At 58.2% G+C, this 18377-nt stretch overlaps 1 protein-coding gene across 1 annotated transcript; it reads left to right on the top strand.

Moving 5' to 3' along the window:
* Nucleotides 1–687: 687 nt before the first annotated feature.
* Nucleotides 688–17683, top strand: SYNGR3 (synaptogyrin 3). The gene is made up of 4 exons (XM_074553055.1): nt 688–851; nt 8507–8747; nt 12950–13092; nt 15933–17683. The coding sequence occupies exons 1-4, from the start codon at nt 753–755 to the stop codon at nt 16140–16142; spliced, it is 693 nt and encodes a 230-aa protein (XP_074409156.1). The 5' UTR covers nt 688–752; the 3' UTR covers nt 16143–17683.
* The last annotated feature ends 694 nt before the right edge of the window (nt 17684–18377 follow it).

The following is an 18377-nucleotide window of genomic DNA, read 5'->3' as shown; positions in this document are numbered from 1 at the left end:
CTCCTGCCAACAGCCCAGCTGCTCACAGGGAGTCTTTGCCATTGCTTGGTGACACCGGCATGGCATGGTGACCCGGGCAAGGACACCCCACCCCTGCTATCCCCAAAAACAGCACTATGACCACAGGACGGTCATTCTTGGAACAGCACAGTGACCCTGGCAGTGGCAAGGTGTCCTGGCTGCTCCGTGGTGTCCCCAGAAATGGCACAGTGACACGGCCACAGCATGGCAACCATGGCCACAGCACAGTGACAGCTGTGCCATGGTGGCAATGCCCTCAGCTGGGTGACAGTGCCTGTCCCACTGTGACAGTGCCCGCAGCCCCATCCCGGAGATAGTGCCTGTCACATTGTCACAGTGCCCATGCGTACAGCTGGGTGACAGTGGCTGTACCGCTGTCACAGCGCCCGTGCCCACATCCCGGTGACAGTGGCTGTCACAGTGTCACCTCTCCCGTGCCCACAGCTCAGTGACAGTGCCTGTCTCACTGTCACAGTGCCCACAGCCCCATCCCGGTGTCGAGGTCGCAGCTCGGGCTCTCAGCGCCGGGAGCGCGCCCCGCGCCGGCCGCGGGCACCTGCCCGTGCCCACCACCCCCTGTCCCCCCCCCTCACCCCACGGGTGGTTCCTCCCGCCGCCCGCACGCGGCGCTGCGGACGAGCCCACGAGGGAGGGGCGCGGGGGGGGCGGGCGGCGCGCGGCCGGCGCGGGGCGCGCGCGGCGGGGCTCGGCTGGGCGCGGAGCGGGGGAAGATGGAAGGAGCGTCCTTCGGAGCGGGCCGGGCGGGGGCGGCCATCGACCCCGTGGATTTCCTCAAGCAGCCGCAGACCCTGCTCCGGGTCACCACCTGGGTAAGGCCGAACGGCCGCGGGAGCGCGGGGATGGGCAGCGGCGGTGCGGGGACAGCGCCCGGTGCGGGGACAGCGCCCGGTGCGGCGGGCAGTGCCCGGGTGATGAGCAGTGCCCAGGGATAAGCAGTGCCTGGGTGATGGCAGTGCCCGGGCGATGGGCATTGCCGGGGCCATGGGCAGCTCAGGTGCATCGCAGCCGGTGCATCGTTCCCGGTGCTTGGTGCGGCGCCGGTGCCGGTGCCGCTGCCGGTGCTCGGTAAGCTGCCGGTGCCGGTACGGTGCCGGTGCGGCGGGCGCTGCCGGTGCCGCTGCCGGTGCTCGGTAAGCTGCCGGTGCCGGTACGGTGCCGGTGCGGCGGGCGCTGCCGGTGCCGCTTCTCGATGCGCTGCCGGTGCTCGGTGCGCTCCCGGTGCCGCTCCCGGTGCCGGTGCCGGTGCGGCGGGCGCTGCCCAGCCCCGCGGGCAGGGAGTTTCCCCGGGAACGGGGCCGGGATGCGCCGCTACCCCGCTGCCGTGCGGTACCGGAGGATGCGGCTCGGAGCCGCAGGCAGAGGACATTTTCCTGCTTTCCACGCTCCGTGCATGCGTGTGTGTGACAGAAACCCGGGAGCCAGCCCTGCCCTGCTCCCCCGTGCTGCCCAGAGGATGTCGTGTTTGTTGGACGTTTCCATCTGTGAATTCCCGGTGTGAGCAGGAGGTGGAATGGGCAGTGCAGGGCTCAGGGAAGGCTGTGGTGCTCCTGGGGCCGTGGTGCCCCGATGCCCAGGGCCAAGGACAGCCCTGATTTTCCTCCCCCAGCTTGGCTTTTGCTGAGATCTGCAGGTGTGCAGGGCCTTGGCAGGTCAGGAATGCCAGGTCCTTCCCAAAATCCCCGCTGTGGGAAGGATCTGCCATCTGCCCGGCTCTCACCTGGCTCCAGCGCTTGGCTGGGGGCTGTGGCTGAGCCTGGGGCTCGTCCTCGCCCATGTCACACCTGTGCTGGCCCTGTGTCACCGTGTCGGCGAGGCAGGGGGCTCACCAAGCCGTGCTGGGAGGGGGGTGCAGCCATCCCCAGCTGCCCTCCTGCCAGCGGGCACAGCCCTGGCACCGAGGGGCTCTGCGGCCTGGGCTGCCCTGGGAGAGGCCCCAGCAGCAGCACATGAGCGATTCCAGCTGCAGTCACATGCTCAGAGTCAAACCACACGCTGCAGTGTGAGCCTGATGGGAGCTGCTGTCCTTCCCAGGCCTTGAGGAGGCCCACAGCTCTATTGATGGGGCCAGGGATGGATCTGGGGCATCCAGACCCATGGATGGGGTGTGGATCTTGCTGTGGATCTTGGGGCATTTTGGGCAGGGTTGAGGCACAGGGTAGAAGTTGTTTCCTAGCAGAAAACTTGGTCTGAATCCTCCTTGCTGGCAGTGCTGTAGGGTTTGGGTGCAGTTCAATCAGTCTGGTGAGTTCAGCCCTTCCTAAAATCCTGAAGTAAATGTGTCACCCTGCATCCAGAGGGCTCCCTGTCCTTGTTGGATGGAGGGGGTTGGACACTGCTGGGGAGCAGGACCAGAGTATGGAATGTAGGTACAAAATAAAACCCAGCTTAGTAGATATTTCTGTATATACCCACTGGTTCATTCAGGGGTGAAGGGCTGAATCCCATCACCACTTTCCTGGCTCTGTGCTCCCAGGGATTCAGTGGCAAACGAGTGCTCACAATCACAGAAATTCATCAGCTTAACTCCAAACGAGTGCAGGGCCAGCAGTGTGCACAAACTGGGATGAGCATGCTGCCATGCTGCCATCCCAGAAGTGTTTGCAGCATTCAGAGCTGGCCAAAGCCCACTGAGCAAAAAGGGAGGTTTTGCCCTTTGCAGTGGGCTGGGGGAGGGTTTATCAGGGTCATGGTTTATCCAGCCTGGGGGTTCAGAGCCCAGTTTGGTGTCCCAGCCCAGTTCCCCGTGTGTTAAAGTTCAGCATCTGTGATCCTGCCCAGTGTGAGCTGGGGCTGCACTCTCAGCACTGCCCTGCTGCTGCTGTGCCCTGTGCCAGCCCAAACCCGTGCCAGCATGGAGAAATTGGGTGGAAGAGACACCCAAAGCTTTGCTGGGGTCCCTGCTGCCTTCCTGCCGCTGTCCTGGGTGGGTGGCAGTGCTGTGGCACATGGTGGCACCGCGCTGGTGGCAGGGCAGGAGCTGGAGCCGATGCCCAGGTGCCATCCCTGATTGCCAAACCTTGCCAGGGCTGCCTGCCTGCCCTCCCAGGGGGATGAGCTGCACAGAGCAGCCACGGTGGGTGTTTGCTGGGCTGAGAGCAGCTTTGGGGTGGGATTTCTCACGTGGTTTTCCTTCCTGTGCCTCGGTGATGCAGCTCGGTGCCCTGGTTACCCTGAGCAGCTGGATCCCACAGCTGGATCCCACAGCTGGATCCCACAGCTGGATCCCACAGCCCTGCTCTGGGTGTGGGCTCAGCTCCTCCTGGGGAAGGAAGGGCTGCCAGGAGGGGCTGCGTTGGGTGGGGATGATGGAGAAACCCCCCAGGATTGGGGCCAGCCCCAGTGCCCAGGGTGGGTGAGCCCATCTGGTGTGGGTGATGGCCACTGCTGGGGCTTCCCAGCACCAAAGGAAGGTCCAGTTCTCTTTTCTGGGACTCCAGAGGCTGCCTTGTGCTGGCAGACATGTGAGGGGCTGGCAGGTGAACAGTGACCAGCACAGAAATCCCCAAATGTCAGCGGTGCCCAAAGGGGATTCCTGGTTCTGCCTCCCCCTGAGAGAGCAGTTCTGAGTATCTGAGGGGGAAAAACACCACTCCTGCCTCGAGCTGCAAAATCAAAAGCTGGAAAGAACCATTTAACAGTTCCTCATTCATCTGTTCCCTCTCTGTCTGATGCAGTTTGTCAGATGAAGATGTGATCGCTCTTGTGGTTTCCTTTTGAGACATTTTCTGCACAGCCAAACAGAGTCGATATTCACGAGGGCTGCCTGCAGAACCACGAGCTCCTGTCTCTGTCCCTGCCCGTGCCAGCCAGCCTTTCAAGTGGCCACTCAGCTCCCCAGGGCAACTGTTCATTTAACACAGGCTTAGCTTTGGCTTTTAAAAGCAGTTTTGAAAATGTTTTCAGCAATAAACTTTTTTGGTGATTCCTGTGATTCCGTGCAGGGCAGCAGGAGAAGCTCAGTGCTGGGTACCAACAGTGCGTCCTCACCCATCCCATTATCCCATTATCCCATCCCATTATCCCATTCCATGGATCCCATTATCCCATCCCAGCCTCCCTGGGGCTCAGCAGAGGTGCAGGGAATGGGCTCTGGATGGTTCCTCAGGGGTTTCACTGACTCCCGAGCTCTCAGGGCTCTCAGGGAAGAGCTCCAAAGCTGCCCTGGCACTCCAGGAGCCCCAGCAATGCTCAGAGCCATTACCATGATCTGAGCAGCCTCAGACTCCAGTCCTGACCACTTTTCAGAAGGGTCATCAGATTTCTGCCTTAATTTTCTCTTTCTGCAGGCTGTGGATTAAAGGCAGAACTTAAACTCAACATTTTGGTAATGGAATTATGGGGATCTTTGCTGCATCTGAGCTTGGAATGGCTCTGAATTGTCGTGCTCTGTCATCTCTGGTTTCAAGCCCTGCTGCTGTGCCATGTGCTCAGATTGCAGGGCGAGATTGGAAGCCTTGAATGAGCGCCGTGTCTCAGCCAGCATCTCTCACCACATCAGAAAAAGTAATTCAGGAAAAATCAGTCATGTGGCCATCAACAGACATCCTCCCAAGCTGATTAGCCTGGTGGAGGTGGCCCTGAACCCATTACAGGCAGCATCAGCCCCCTCTTGCTGTGCCAGAACCCATTCTCTTGATGGCATCTCCATGGTCCTGTGGGAGATCTGCAGGGCCTAAAGCTGAGCTTTGGTCATACAGCCCCCAAAAATGGTGCAGATCAGTGCTGGAACCCCCTGTGAGGATAAACTGCAGGGGGAGCAGGGGTTGAGTGCCCCCCGTGCCAGGGGATCTGTGCCAGGGGATCTGATCTGTGCCAGGGGATCTGTGCCAGGCCCGTGCACAGCCCGGGGCTTACAGGGAATTAGGGAAACACTCGCTGCTAAGCAGGATTTGGCCACTGCTAATTTGACCTGAATTGTTTTCCTTTTTTCATTTGGTGATGCCTCCTTCCCTCTGGGATGGGCAGGGAGCTGAGCACGAGGGGTTTGGGGGCCAGTGAGGGATCTCAGAAGGGGTTTGGGAGGATGAGGGATCTCCAGAGCTTGGCCTGGCTCTCTTACCCGTGAGCAGGAGCCAGGGCAGAGGAGATGAGCTCTGGGCTGTTTCTCCTCATGGATTCCATCTCCTCCATGCTGACAGGGATGTGTGTGTGTAACCAAAGCCGGGCTCTGCAGTCTCCTGCCACCCCACACCTTCTGCTGGTGATTTTTATAGGCCCCAAGTGCCAGAGCAGCTCTTGAGCAGTGGGAAATGCTCACCTTAAGATGGCTGACAGCTCACACTGGAGCTCCCAGCTCCTGCTCTCCTGTGCTGATGCTGCTTGCTTTCCTTGCCTGCCTCTGCTCTGCTGAAGCACATTTTAGGGGATGGGCTGCAGAAAGCTGAAAGCAACAGGGAGAAAACTGTTTGTGTGTTGAGGTGCAGGCTGCTGGAGCTTCAGGAGGGAAGGGGGATCTGCAGAGCACAACCCCAGGAGAAAGGCAGGCAGGCTGGGCAGCAGCATCTTCCAGATGGCAAAATGGGCTGGAGGGAGGGCAGGCACAGCTCCAGCTCCATCCACACTGAGAGGTGTCTGCACCCGGGCACCCTGGGCTCCTGCCTGATGGATCCAGCAGAATCCTGGAATGGTTTGGGCTGGAAGGAGCCTTAAAGCCCATCCAGTGCCACCCCTGCCATGGCAGGGACACTTCCACTGTCCCAGGTGCTCCCAGCCCTGTCCAGCCTGGCCTGGGCACTGCCAGGGATCCACTGACTGCTCTGGGCACCTGTGCCAGGGCCTGCCCACCCTCTGAGCAGAGAGAGTGTCTCACTGTCCTGTCCCACTGTCCTGTCCCACTGTCCTGTCCCAATGTCTGTCCCACTGCCCTGTGTCACGGAAATGCTGCCTGGCCTGCAGAGCTGTCTCTTCTTGCTTAGAATCACACTTTTTAAACTTGCACCGGCTCAGCCAGGAAAAGCAGAATTTGCTGCTGCTGGAGTTGGGTTGTTCAGCTGGAAAATGAAATGTCCTGTGAAGGCAAATCCTCTGAGATGCTGCTCCGGCCACCAGACCTCGCTCACAGTGGAAAATCTGACCCTGTGTTTTCTCTTTCTGTCTCTGATGAGCTGCTTGGGGCTCTGAGCCGCTGTGGTTTGTGAAGGTGATGGGGAAATGCACTTGTTCTGTGGGAGCTTCAGAAAAAACACAGGGGGTTTATTTCCCTGCCCACATTTATTTCATCCACCCACGTTTTCCTAAAATAAAAGCACTTTTTCATCCAAACTTAGAAAGACAACACCGAATTTATTCTCATTAAAACATTTCGCCAGCACCAGTGGGTTTTTAAAGAAAATAACATTACAATCCTGGGGTGAGGGAGAGGTAACCCATGGCAAGGCACGTTTTGACAGGAATATTCCAGGCAGTGCTGATGGTTTGAGCTCCTCTATCAAATGTGTGCACTTGGAATTCGTGGCTCCTTTGGCCTCCCAAGGAAAAGCTGCCTGTGCTGTGTTTTGTACATTAAAATGTGCTTGTGTCTCATGGTTTGAGCCACTTGGCTTGTCTGGCAGCAGGAAGGATGCTTTGCTTCCCAAAATCCTTTTCTACTGGAAATTAAGTGATAAAACATCCTTAAAAAAAAATAAAAATCAACATTGCCAGCCCCAGGTGTGCAAAGCTGGTGCAGGCGCCCCACACCTGTGCTGGGCCATCCTGAATTGTGTTTATGGGATATTTATGGGAGCTCCCCCTCCTCACAGAGCTCTGGGATGCAGCAGGTCCCCACAAGCCTGGAGCAGGCTGATAATCCTGGGGGGAATGAGTGGAACTTCTCCGAGCAGCTGAGTTCAGGTTTGCTGCCCTGCCCCAGCAGTGATGGTGTGGAATCAGAGCTCCTCAATTATTCATGTTTTCCAGAATCACATTACTCCTTCCCAGGGCCTACTCCATCCATGCTGCTGCTATTTCTGATGGTAAATAACAATTCTGCATTATTTATGAGCAGATTTTTACAACTGCTGATGTTACAGCTGCTGCCAAAGCCCTGGGAAAACGATTAGGGCTGTTTGTTGTTGTTTGTGCCTTACACACAGCCCCTCCTGGGTGAGGATGAGGAGGGTGGGGAGGGTGGGGATGGTGGGGAGGATGAGGATGGTGAGGATGATGGTGATAGGAGGATGAGGATGGTGGGAATGAAGGTGGTGATAATGCTGGTGATGGTGGTGATGGTGATGATTATGATGAGGGTGATGATGATGATGATGGTGATGATGGTCATGATGATGGGGATGATGATGGTGATAAGGATACTGATGGGGATGATGGTGATGATGATGAGGATACTGATGGGGATGAGGATGGTGATGGTGGTGATGATGGTGATGGTATGATGGTGATGATGGTGAGGATACTGATGGGGATGATGATGATGGTGAAGATGGTGGTGATGATGGAGATGGTGATGATGATGACGATGAAGATGGTGATGAGGATACTGATGGGGATGAAGATGGTGATGATGATGCTGCCATATTTTTAATAAATCACCAAGTGCTCCCCAAGCACAGCACCAGGAGGAACAGGGTGCAGGTGCCACAGGGTGACATGGGTGACCCCTGAGGTGCCACAGGGTGACATGGGTGACCCCTGAGCTCATGGCTGGAGCTCAGGGCTGACCTGGGGCAGGGATGGCTGTGGGACAGGGCCCAGGCTGTGGTTGAACTCCCAGAGGAGGAAGAGGAGCAGATCTGTCCCTGTGTTATGTTAGAGGGTGGTTGGACCTTGGGGGAGGTTTGCCCACTGTGGGCTCTGCTCCATTTCCCCTGCTCAGTGACACGGCTGCCCTGGGAGCTGCAGGAGGTGACACAGGTGACTGTGAGAGCCACCAGCTGGGCTTCACACACTGTCCCCTGTGTGACACTGGTGCTGGTCATGCTGTCTCTGCAGGGACAGCCTCTTATCTCTGCCCTGCATGCCTGGGAGCAGCAGGGAGGCAGCAGCGCTGCTGGTGCTGGCAGGGATGAGATCAGAGGCTCCCAGTGTGAGGGAGATGTGCCACCTCCCCACACATGTCCCCTGTCCCCTCCAGCCCCTCTCTGGCTCAGCTGCTCAGCTGTCCCTGTCCCTGGGGACACCAGGGGCTTTGTGGGGCCCAGAGAGCAGCACAGCACAGAGTCCCTGCAGGGATGTGGGTATCCTTTCCCTCCCCAGCGTGCCTGGAGAAGCAGGTCCTTACCCCACTGTGCCCAGCAGGGCATTGGGCGGCAGGAGGAGGTTCCAGGATGGAACACCCAGGTGCAGCCTGGAGCCACCAACCAGAGCAGAGCCGGGATGTGTCTGACAAATGCCACGTTTGGGATGTGTCTGACAAATGCCACGTTGCCATGGAGTCAGGGCTGGGATGTGAGGATGGGATTGTCACTGCTGTTGGGGAGCAGGGTTCAGTGCCACAGCAGCCAGCTGTGCTCTGTGCCTGCTCCTGCAGATCTTCTCCATCGTGGTGTTCGGCTCCATCGTCAACGAGTGCTACGTGAACAAGGACAGCCAGCACCCCGAGCTGCTCTGCATCTTCAACGAGAATGAGAGTGCCTGCAGCTACGGCATCGCCGTGGGCGTCATCGCCTTCTTCGGCTGCATCTTCTTCTTCGTGCTGGACCTGCACTTCCAGCAGATCAGCAGCGTCAAGGACCGCAAACGGGCCGTGCTGCTGGACCTGGGCTTCTCAGGTACCTGATCTGCTTGGGTCTCCCTTCCCTTCCCTTCCCTTCCCTTCCCTTCCCTTCCCTTCCCTTCCCTTCCCTTCCCTTCCCTTCCCTTCCCTTCCCTTCCCTTCCCTTCCCTTCCCTTCCCTTCCCTTCCCTTCCCTTCCCTTCCCTTCCCTTCCCTTCCCTTCCCTTCCCTTCCCTTCCCTTCCCTTCCCTTCCCTTCCCTTCCCTTCCCTTCCCTTCCCTTCCCTTCCCTTCCCTTCCCTTCCCTTCCCTTCCCTTCCCTTCCCTTCCCCTTCCCCTTCCCCTTCCCTTTCCCTTCCCCTTCCACTCCAAAGCTCATTTCCAAGGTGCTGGAGCACCCAGCCCTTGCTAGATTAAATTTACAGCCCCTTCTGTGGGGTTTGGTGCCTGAAATCCTGGATTCCAGCAGAAGGGGGATGTTGGGATCTATAAAATTAGAGGGTTTTGAGAAAGAAATCTCCTCTCACCCTGGCAGCCTCTGCTCCCTGCCAGCCACGGGGCTGGCACTGCTCCCAGACCCTGCCTCCTGTCCCCTTTGTCCCTGGGGTGGATCCATGGGAGGAGAAAGGGGAGAACCAGCCTGGAATCCTGGAATCCTGGAATCCTTGGAATCCTCAGATCCTGGAATGGTTTTTTGGGAGGGACATCAAAGCCCACCTTTAAAGGGACATTGGAAGGGACATTAGAGCTCCACTTTCTATTAGACCAGGATGCTCCAAACCCAGTTAAACCCTTCCAGTGTCCAATCCTCCCAGGGATCCAGGGGCAGCCAGAGCTGCTCTGGGCACCCTGTGCCTGTTCCACCCTCCCAGGGAAGAACTGATTCCTGAAATGCATCTGGGCAGTGACTGGGAGGTGGCTCTGGGTGGCTCACAGCTTCAGGGCCACACTGAAAGCAGCATTTACAGCCTTCTCCTCCAGCTGCTGCTCCAGCTGTTCCCATGGACAGGGTGTGCAGGATTCCAGCCGTGATTAGGGTGGTAACACATCCCGGCTGTTTGCACTCCGTCTGCAGACCCCTAAATGCTCATTATCTCCTTAATTGATCATTATCTCCTTAATTGATCATTATCTCCCGCGGTGCTTCCTGGCCCTCCTTTCCCGGGGTGCTGCACGCAGAGGACCTGGGGCTGCACATTCAGCCTCACCCGCAGTGCCAGCTCAGCCCTCTCAGAGCAGAGGGGTTTAAATTCCTGTCTAGCATCGCCCACACCTGGCTGCTGTTACTGGTTTATACTGGGAGGGACTGGGGGCTCAAAATGGGTTGTACTGGCTGCTGTTCTGGAGGTGCTGGCCATGCCTGACCCCATCCCCATCCCCATGCCCTGGCACTGCCCCCTGCCCTGTGCTGGCCATGCCTGACTCCATCCCTGCCCTGGCACTGCCCCCTACCCTGTGCTGGCCATGCCTGACCCCATCCCTGCCCTGGCACTGCCCCCTGCCCTGTGCTGGCTGTGCCTGACCCATCCCCATGCCCTGGCACTGCCCCCTGCCCTGTGCTGGCCATGCCTGACCCATCCCCATGCCCTGGCACTGCCCCCTGCCCTGTGCTGGCGATGCCTGACCCATCCCATGCCCTGGCACTGCCCCCTACCCTGTGCTGGCCATGCCTGACCCATCCCCATGCCCTGGCGCTGCCCCCTGCCCTGTGCTGGCCATGCCTGACCCATCCCTGCCCTGGCACTGCCCCCTGCCCTGTGCTGGCCGTGCCTGACCCCATCCCCATGCCCTGGCACTGCCCCCTGCCCTGTGCTGGCCATGCCTGACCCATCCCCATGCCCTGGCGCTGCCCCCTGCCCTGTGCTGGCCATGCCTGACCCATCCCCATGCCCTGGCACTGCCCCCTGCCCTGTGCTGGCCATGCCTGACCCATCCCTGCCCTGGCAGTGCCCCTGCTGCAGGTGCTGGGGCTCCAGCGTGGGGAGGGAAGGTCGGTGCTGCAGAGGGATTGGTGTGGCAGCTGCAGTTCCCAGCGCAGCCGTGCTGGCTCCGGGCTGGGCATGATGTCATTTTAACCCCTGACAGCCCGGGGTGCCACTGGGGACACACGGTGGGCAGGGGAGCAGTGCCAGGGAGGACAAGCTGTGCTGGGTCCAGGGGTTCACACAGGAACAGCTTCCCCTCCACAAACCAGTGCCAGCCTCAGTGCCAGCCTCAGTGCCAGCCCTGTGTCCCTGAGCCTGACTGGTGCCATCCCCATGTCCTTTATGCCATCCCTGTGTCCCCAGCCCTGTCTCTGAGCCTAACCAGTGCCAGCTCCATGTCCTTCATGCCAGCTCTGTGTCCCCAGCCTTGTCCCTGACTATAACCAGTGCCAGCCCCATGTCCCTTGTGCCAGCCCTGTGTCCCCAATCTTGTCCCTGAGCCCCACCAGTGCCATCCCCATGTCCTTCATGCCATCCCCATGTCCCTTGTGCCAGCCCTCTGTCCCTAAGCCTAACCAGTGCCAGCCCCAGTGCCAGTCCCTTATTCCAGCCCTGTGCCCCAGTCTTGATCCTAAGCATGACCAGTGCCATCCCCATGTCCCTTGTGCCAGCTTTGTGTCCCCAGTCTTGTCCCTGAGCCTAAGCAGTGCCATCCCCATGTCCTTTATGCCATCCCCATGTCCCTTGTGCCAGCCCTGTGTCCCAGCCCTGTCCCTGAGCCATCCTGCTGCTCCCACAGTGGGAATTATTAACCCTTGGGAGCTGCTCTTGTTTCACCTCGGGGTTTTTGACTCCCAAAGTTTCCCCCGTGTGATTCTGAGCTGGCTGAGGTACAAATGTGGGGTTTGGGGCTGGTTCCCATTGCAGGGAGGAGCTGCTGGGGAAGCCCCCTGGAACAGCAGGAACAGAAAATATCCCTGGGTTAAAGGGTGACCTTTGAGGAGAAAATCCCAGTAAATCTGTGCCCTTTAGGGCTGGCAAGCAGGCACTGTGCTGAAGGGAAGTGAAAATGCTCACGCAGAGATTTGGGTGGGTTTGGTGACAGGCTTGGCTGCATTTGGTGAAGGTTCTGTCATTTGGAAAAGGAAACCAAACTTCACTTCCTGTGAGGGGAGGATTCCTTCCATGGCCAGAACTGGTGCTTGGGAATTCCCAGGCCCAGCCATGCAGGAGGAGACAGGGAATGTGTCTGAAACTGCAGTGAGGGGAAAATTCTGAATTAAAGCCTTGAGCACTGCTCCCAGGCATTTTATGGCATATTTAGGGAAAACTGGCAAGAGAAATGGGAATAAATGGGAATAAAGGGAGGTTTAAAGGAGGAATAAAGCCTGGCTGCTGACCCTGATGTGCTGATGATCCTTGGGGGCTGCTGGGCAGCTCAGCACTCCCAACATCCATGTGTGCACTGACACCCAGAACCTGGGACATCAGCAATGATGGGGACCCTGAAAGCAGCACCATGGGAGGGTCCAGGTGCTGCAGAGCTGGAACACACCCCTGCTGCTGGCCCTGTGTGCTCCTGGCTTTTCCTTGAGCTGCTTGGCCCTGGGCAGGGCTGGTGGCTGGGGATGGAATTAGGGCAGCTGCAGCCCTATCTTGCTCAGCCAGCTTTGCTTCCAGGCAGGAATAATCAAATAATCACCAGAGTGTTCCTGCTCAGCCCCACAGGCCCAGGGGGGTTCTCTGCAGGGATGAGCAGAGCTCTCACATGTCCTGGAATCACGGAATTACAGAATGGTTTGGGTTTGGAGGGGCATTAAAATCCATCTCATCCCACCCAGTGCCATGGCAGGGACACCTCCCACTGTCCCAGGTGCTCCCAGCCCTGTCCAGCCTGGCCTGGGCACTGCCAGGGATCCAGGGGCAGCCCCAGCTGCTCTGAGCCTCCCCACACTCACAGGACAGAATTTCTCCTCCATATCCAATATAAATCCACCCTCCCTTGTCCTGTTATTCAGTGCCCTTGTGCAAAGTCCCTCTCCAACACGTCCAGGGGGGATGTGCTGTCCTAGGAATTCTTTCTGACAAAGAACTAGCGGCAAATGTCACGCAAAATTCGTAAAAAATGAATATGTATGAACCTACTGTGAAATTGTATGCACGTGTATCTGAGAGGGGGATAAAAAGGGACCTGAAGTTCCCAGAGGTACACATGTCATTTTAGGGGAATGATTCCCACGCGTGTCCAGCGCTGTAATAAACATCCCAGCTTTACAACTTTCACAAAAGTTGTAGAGCTTTGATTATCTCCACCAAGCACGTGTTCCCCCGCAGGTTTCCTGGCCTTCCTGTGGTTTGTGGCCTTCTGCTTCCTGGCCAACCAGTGGCAGAGGACGACGCTGACGCGCGGCTTCGCGCAGGGCGCGGACGCGGCGAGGGCGGCCATCACCTTCTCCTTCTTCTCCATCATCATCTGGGTGAGGGGCTGGGGGGGCCACGGCAGAAATGAAACCTGCCCGGGGTGCTGGGGCGGGCTGGCTTTGCAGAAGTGATCCCTGGTGGGCGCAGAGGGGCTGTGCTGGGGAGCCTGCACGTGTGGGACTGGTGGTTTCCAACCTGGGGAGCTCGGCTCAGTCTCCTCTGCCTGGGGAAGCCCAGGCTTCCCTTTCTCCCGGGGCTGGGAGGTTTTGTTCCTGTTGAGAACGTGTGGCCAGGCACGAGCTGCCTTCATTTCAGGGCCTCCGTGGAGGCAGGGAGTCCCAGGAGCAGATCTCTGCTCTGAGCAGCTCCATGGGTGCCTGGAGGATTCGGGAGCTCTCAGCTCCTCCTGGGCCACACCAGCCTGTCCACCTGGAGAAGGGGATCAGAAACCTCCCTTGGTCCCATTTCCAGCTCCATCTGGGCCACACCAACCTGGAGAAGGGGCTTAGGAAGCCCCCTGATCCCATTTCCAGCTCCTTCTGGGCCACACCAGCCTGTCCACATGGAGAAGGGGCTCAGAAACCCCCCTTGATCCCATTTCCAGCTCCTCCTGGGCCCCACCAACCTGGAGAAGGGGCTTAGGAACCCCCCCAGTCCCATCTACAGCTCCATCTGGGCCACACCAGCCTGTCCACCTGGAGAAGGGGATCAGGAACCCCCCCGATCCCATTTCCAGCTCCACCTGGGCAGAGGGACTCCAGCCAGGGCTGTGAGAAGCTCACCTGGACCCCACGTGCACCTCAGACAGAGCAATCCTAACTTTATACACACGACAACAAGCTCTTGGCTGGCTGCTAACACTTAGAGATGTTTGGTGTTTATCATGGCTAGACCCATGAGAACATCACTGAGGTGCTCACCAGCAGTCAAAAAGCAACCTGAAAGGCAGAACATAGGAAAATAGAATAAAGAAGAGAGAACATCACAATGCCACCTCAATGCACGATGAACACCATAATTCTGGTTCAATCACCTGGGATCCCTCTCAAAGACAAAGGGAAATCCCAGCATGTCTGGCATCTACCAGGAAAAATTGTAACAAACAAAGGTACCAAAGTCCTCAGGAATCTTATGTTCAAATGTTCAAAATATCCATAAACAATTTGGAAAAGGGCTGAACAGCAGTCTGGCAAAGATGAGGGTCAGCTATGAGGAAACACCAAAGGATCTCACAGAAGTCACTACAGAGCAGGAAAATGAATTTCAGCAGAGATGTGTGCACCGGGGGGCTCCCAGCCCAGAGCAGTGTGTGCAGAGGCAGGGATGGCTCTGGGTTATCCCCAGCTTCCCCTGGGCACAGAGCCCCGGGATGTGCCCTAATTCCACATTGCCTCCAAAGAACTGGGGCAAAGCCAGGGCAGGCTTTCCAGCACAAGCCTCGCTCCGTTCTCCCCAGTTCAGCTGCTCCCTGCTTTGTGATTATCCCAATAAATCTCCTCTAATCCCAGCTCTTCCCCATCTCTGCCACGGATGCTCCCCATCCCATCAGCATCTGCTCCCACCCGGGAGGGCCGTGGGGACACTGCTGTCACCCTGTCCCATCCCGATGGTTGGGAAGCCATTCCCGGCCTCTGCAGGCATTTTCAGCCTCCTCAGAACGTCATTTACAAACTAATTGAATTGTTAATGAATCCTCCTGGAAGGAGAGGAGCTCGGGGCCCTCCCGGCTTTGCCGCCCACATTTCCCAACCTCAATTCCAGCAACCTGGAAAGGGGTGAAGGAGCCTCGGCAGAACTGACCTATTTTCCTGGGCTGGCTCTCGGCAGCTCCCCCTCCCCACAGCAGATGTGTTTATTTGGGCCAGCTGTGCCAGATGTGCACGGCCAGGGCCCCCCAGCCCGGGCAGAGCTCTGGGGGTCCCCCTGCCCCACAGAAACGGCTCTGGAGTGTTCCTGTGGGCTTTGGGGCTGGGGTGGCTCTCGGGTACAGCAGGGTGGGGTGGCAGCGTGTGGGGCGCTGCGTGGGCTCGGTGCTCTGCAGGGAATGGGGGGTGTGGGGTGATGGGGGAATGTGTGAGGTGTTGGAGGGGTGTGGGGTGATGGGGGATGTGGGGTCTGGAGGGCTGTAGGGTCCTGGGGGGACACGGGGTCCTGGGGTGTTCCGGGGTGCAGTGGGGTCTGCCCTGCCCCGTGTGACCCCGCTGTCCCTCCCTGTCCCCCTCTGTCCCTCTCTGTCTCGCTGTCCCTCTGTCCCTCTCTGTCCCTCTGTCCTTCCCTGTCCCTCTGTCCCTCTCTGTCCCTCTGTCCCTCTCTGTCCCTCTCTGTCCCTCTGTTCCTCCCTGTCCCTCTGTCTCTCTCTGTCCCTCTCTGTCCCTCCCTGTCCCTCTGTCCCTCTCTGTCCTTCTCTGTCCCTCCCTGTCCCTCTGTCCCTCTCTGTCCTTCTCTGTCCCTCCATCCCTCTCTGTCCCTCTGTCCCTCTGTCCCTCCCTGTCCCTCTTTGTCCCTCTCTGTCCCTCTGTCCCTCTGTCTCTCTCTGTCCCTCTCTGTCCCTCTGTCCCTCTGTCCCTCTGTCCCTCCCTGTCCCTCTGTCCCCCTCTGTCCCCCTCTGTCCCTCCCTGTCCCTCCATCCCTCTCTGTCCCTCCCTGTCCCTCTGTCCCTCTGTCCCTCTCTGTCCCTCTGTCTCTCTCTGTCCCTCTGTCCCTCCCTGTCCCTCTCTGTCCCTCTGTCCCTCCCTGTCCCTCTCTGTCCCTCCATCCCTCCCTGTCCCTCTGTCCCTCTCTGTCCCTTTGTCCCTCCATCCCTCTCTGTCCCTCTGTCCCTCTCTGTCCCTCTCTGTCCCTCTGTCCCTCCCTGTCCCTCTGTCCCCCTCCATCCCTCTCTGTCCCGGTGCCGCAGGTGGTGCTGGCGCTGCGGGCGCTGCAGCGGTACCGCCTGGGCACGGACATGTCGCTGTTCGCCACCGAGCAGTTCGGCGCCGAGCCCAGCGCCTCGTACCCCGGCTACCCGGGCGGCAGCGGCGTGGAGAGCACCGAGACCTACCAGAGCCCGCCGTTCAGCGAGAGCTTAGAGGCCAACCCCAAAGGTTACCAAGTGCCAGCGTACTGAGGGGCCGCGGCGGGGCCGCCCCGCTGTCCCGCCCCGCTGTCCCCAGCCCCGTCCCCCCGCCGTGGCCGCTCAGTGCCGGGTCCCTTTATTAGCTCGTTGTGCAGTGAATTCTGTACAGTGGTATTGGTTCTTGTCTTACCTGTCCCAGGGTTTCTAAGAGCAGTGTTCCCTCTAAGCCGGGAGGAAGGAAGGTTGGTACCGCATCACCTGTGCGTGGGGAGGAGGAGGAGGAGGAAATGTCCCAAATGTCCCCTCCGAGCTCTGCTGGGAAAGCCCAGGATGCCTTTTCCTCTCAGCAAACAGCAGCTGAGGAATTCTTATCTCGTTCTTCCAGAGCTAACACAGAATCCATGGAGGGTGGGTAGAGCTGGCCCTGGCTGCTCCCGCTGTGGAGCTCCCAGCCCAGGTTCCAGGGAAGTGCCAAATCCACGGGGAATCAGTGGTGTCTGTGTTGTTTCCTTTGTATATACTTGCTGTACAAAGCAAATATCCAAACAGGTGTTTCCAAACGTGGTTTAGAGGCACAGCAGGCCGGGGTTGGGGTCAGTATCAGAGTGCTTCAGCAGGTTCTGGTTGAGGATTTAAAAAGTGGCTGTTAGAAATGGAAACCAGCAGGAGCTGGTTGCTAACTGGGAATAGCCTGTGATCAGTGGGAATGTGGCACTTTGTGGTTCATTTCCTCGTGGGGGGTTGGGAAATGTGTAAATTCCTAAGGAATTTTTGTTGGCAGTGCTGACACATCCTCACCCTGGCTGGGTGAGGACCGAGATGAGGGGCTCAGACTCCACATCCAGGGCCATTAGGAGCAATATTGGACTTGTATTTTTATTCTGGGAGCAGCCACCATCTGCCAGCTGCAGCAGAACCCAGGTGGGGACACGTGTGTCACCCTGCAGCCTCCAGAAATGAGGGATTATTCAGTGAGGGACCTGGGAAGGCTCCACAGGCCATTGGAGTCCATCCATCCAGTGTGGGCTCACACCGTGTTTGGTGTGGGGAGAGTCAGTGAAAAGCAGCCAGGAGGGAGGCTCAGGTTGAAGGTTCAGCTGCAGAGAGCAAAGCAAAGGAGGGAATGTGTAAAACATCCATTGCCAGCTCCCCCTGCCCGCGTGGCAGCTGCTCCAGGCTGTGCCAACAAGGGCTGAAACCTGAATGCCCAGCCCGGGGGTGGCAGCTCCATCCCCGGGGGCTCCTCCAGAGCCACCCCTGCCTTGTGACCTCGAGAGGAGCAAGAGCCACCCCTGTGCTGTCCCCTCCCTGCCACAGGGCCTGCTCACCGCCGTCCTGCTGCTGGCATCAGAGCGCTAATTAACGAGCAGCAGGTAAATGCACTAATTAAGCAGCCAGTCATGCCCAGGTCACTGCCCGTGGCGCGTTCCTTGCCTTGGCTCCAGGTCCTGGCTGTGCCCAGCCCCTCACAGGTGCCTGACCATGAACACCCAGCCCAGGGCAGCCTCAGCCTCGAGGGATTCCGGGATCTTTGTGGGTTTGTGGAGTCAGTTTTGCTGGGAAAGAAAAGAAAAAAGCCCCGAGGATTTTAATACAGGGTACGGTAGAACTGTAGCAATATTTTCCTTAGAGGGAACACTGAAACTTTAGCAGCACAAACAGTACTTGTGTTAATATTTTAGCAAAATTATAATCAATTTAAATGTTTAAATTGATTGTACGTGAGACAATGTTCGTTGGGTACAGTGTATTTTTTCTAACTATGATATAACTGTTGCAGAGTTTCCGTGTAACCGTACAGAGCTAAAGCTGTGTCTGCCTGCGGGACGCGTCCCGTGTGCCCCCTGCTGAATATATCACGCTCTGAATGTCCCCCCCAGGCCTGCATTGCCTTTCTTTGCCCCCACACGCACATCCCACCACGCTGTGACCTCGGGAGCAGCAGCAGGGACACGGGGATGGCACCAGCACCGCTCCTGGTGCTTCCCAAGGCTCGTTTCAGCTTCCCAGGGTTTCCTTTTCCTTGCTGTGCTGGGCAGGGGCAGGAGGAAGGGCTGGGGGGCTTCTGGCAGCACAGGAGATGCTCCTGGATTAAAGCAGAGATGGAATAAATAACCTGCTCCCTGATAAAACCAGAGCTGGGAGTAAATAACCTGGTCCCTGGTTAAACCAGAGCTGGGAATAAATAACCTGCCAGCCTCAGCACCTGGAGGGAGGCAAGCCCTGCTCCTCTGCACCCACAGTGCCCGTGCCAGGCAGGGCAGGCTGGCACCTCTGCTGGGGTGG

Source organism: Zonotrichia albicollis, chromosome 16, assembly GCF_047830755.1.
Source record: "Zonotrichia albicollis isolate bZonAlb1 chromosome 16, bZonAlb1.hap1, whole genome shotgun sequence".
Classification (NCBI taxonomy): domain Eukaryota; kingdom Metazoa; phylum Chordata; class Aves; order Passeriformes; family Passerellidae; genus Zonotrichia; species Zonotrichia albicollis.
This window is presented reverse-complemented; position numbering and strand designations above follow the sequence as displayed.

What these genes read in the sequence shown, in the direction of transcription:
- SYNGR3 (XM_074553055.1), top strand. Translation starts at nt 753, where the DNA reads ATGGAAGGAGCGTCCTTCGGAGCGGGCCGGGCGGGGGCGGCCATCGAC. An exon ending in TGCTCCGGGTCACCACCTGG is followed by an intron (nt 852 to 8,506) that starts GTAAGGCCGAAC and finishes CTGCTCCTGCAG; the next exon opens with ATCTTCTCCATCGTGGTGTT. An exon ending in TCTTCTCCATCATCATCTGG is followed by an intron (nt 13,093 to 15,932) that starts GTGAGGGGCTGG and finishes CCGGTGCCGCAG; the next exon opens with GTGGTGCTGGCGCTGCGGGC.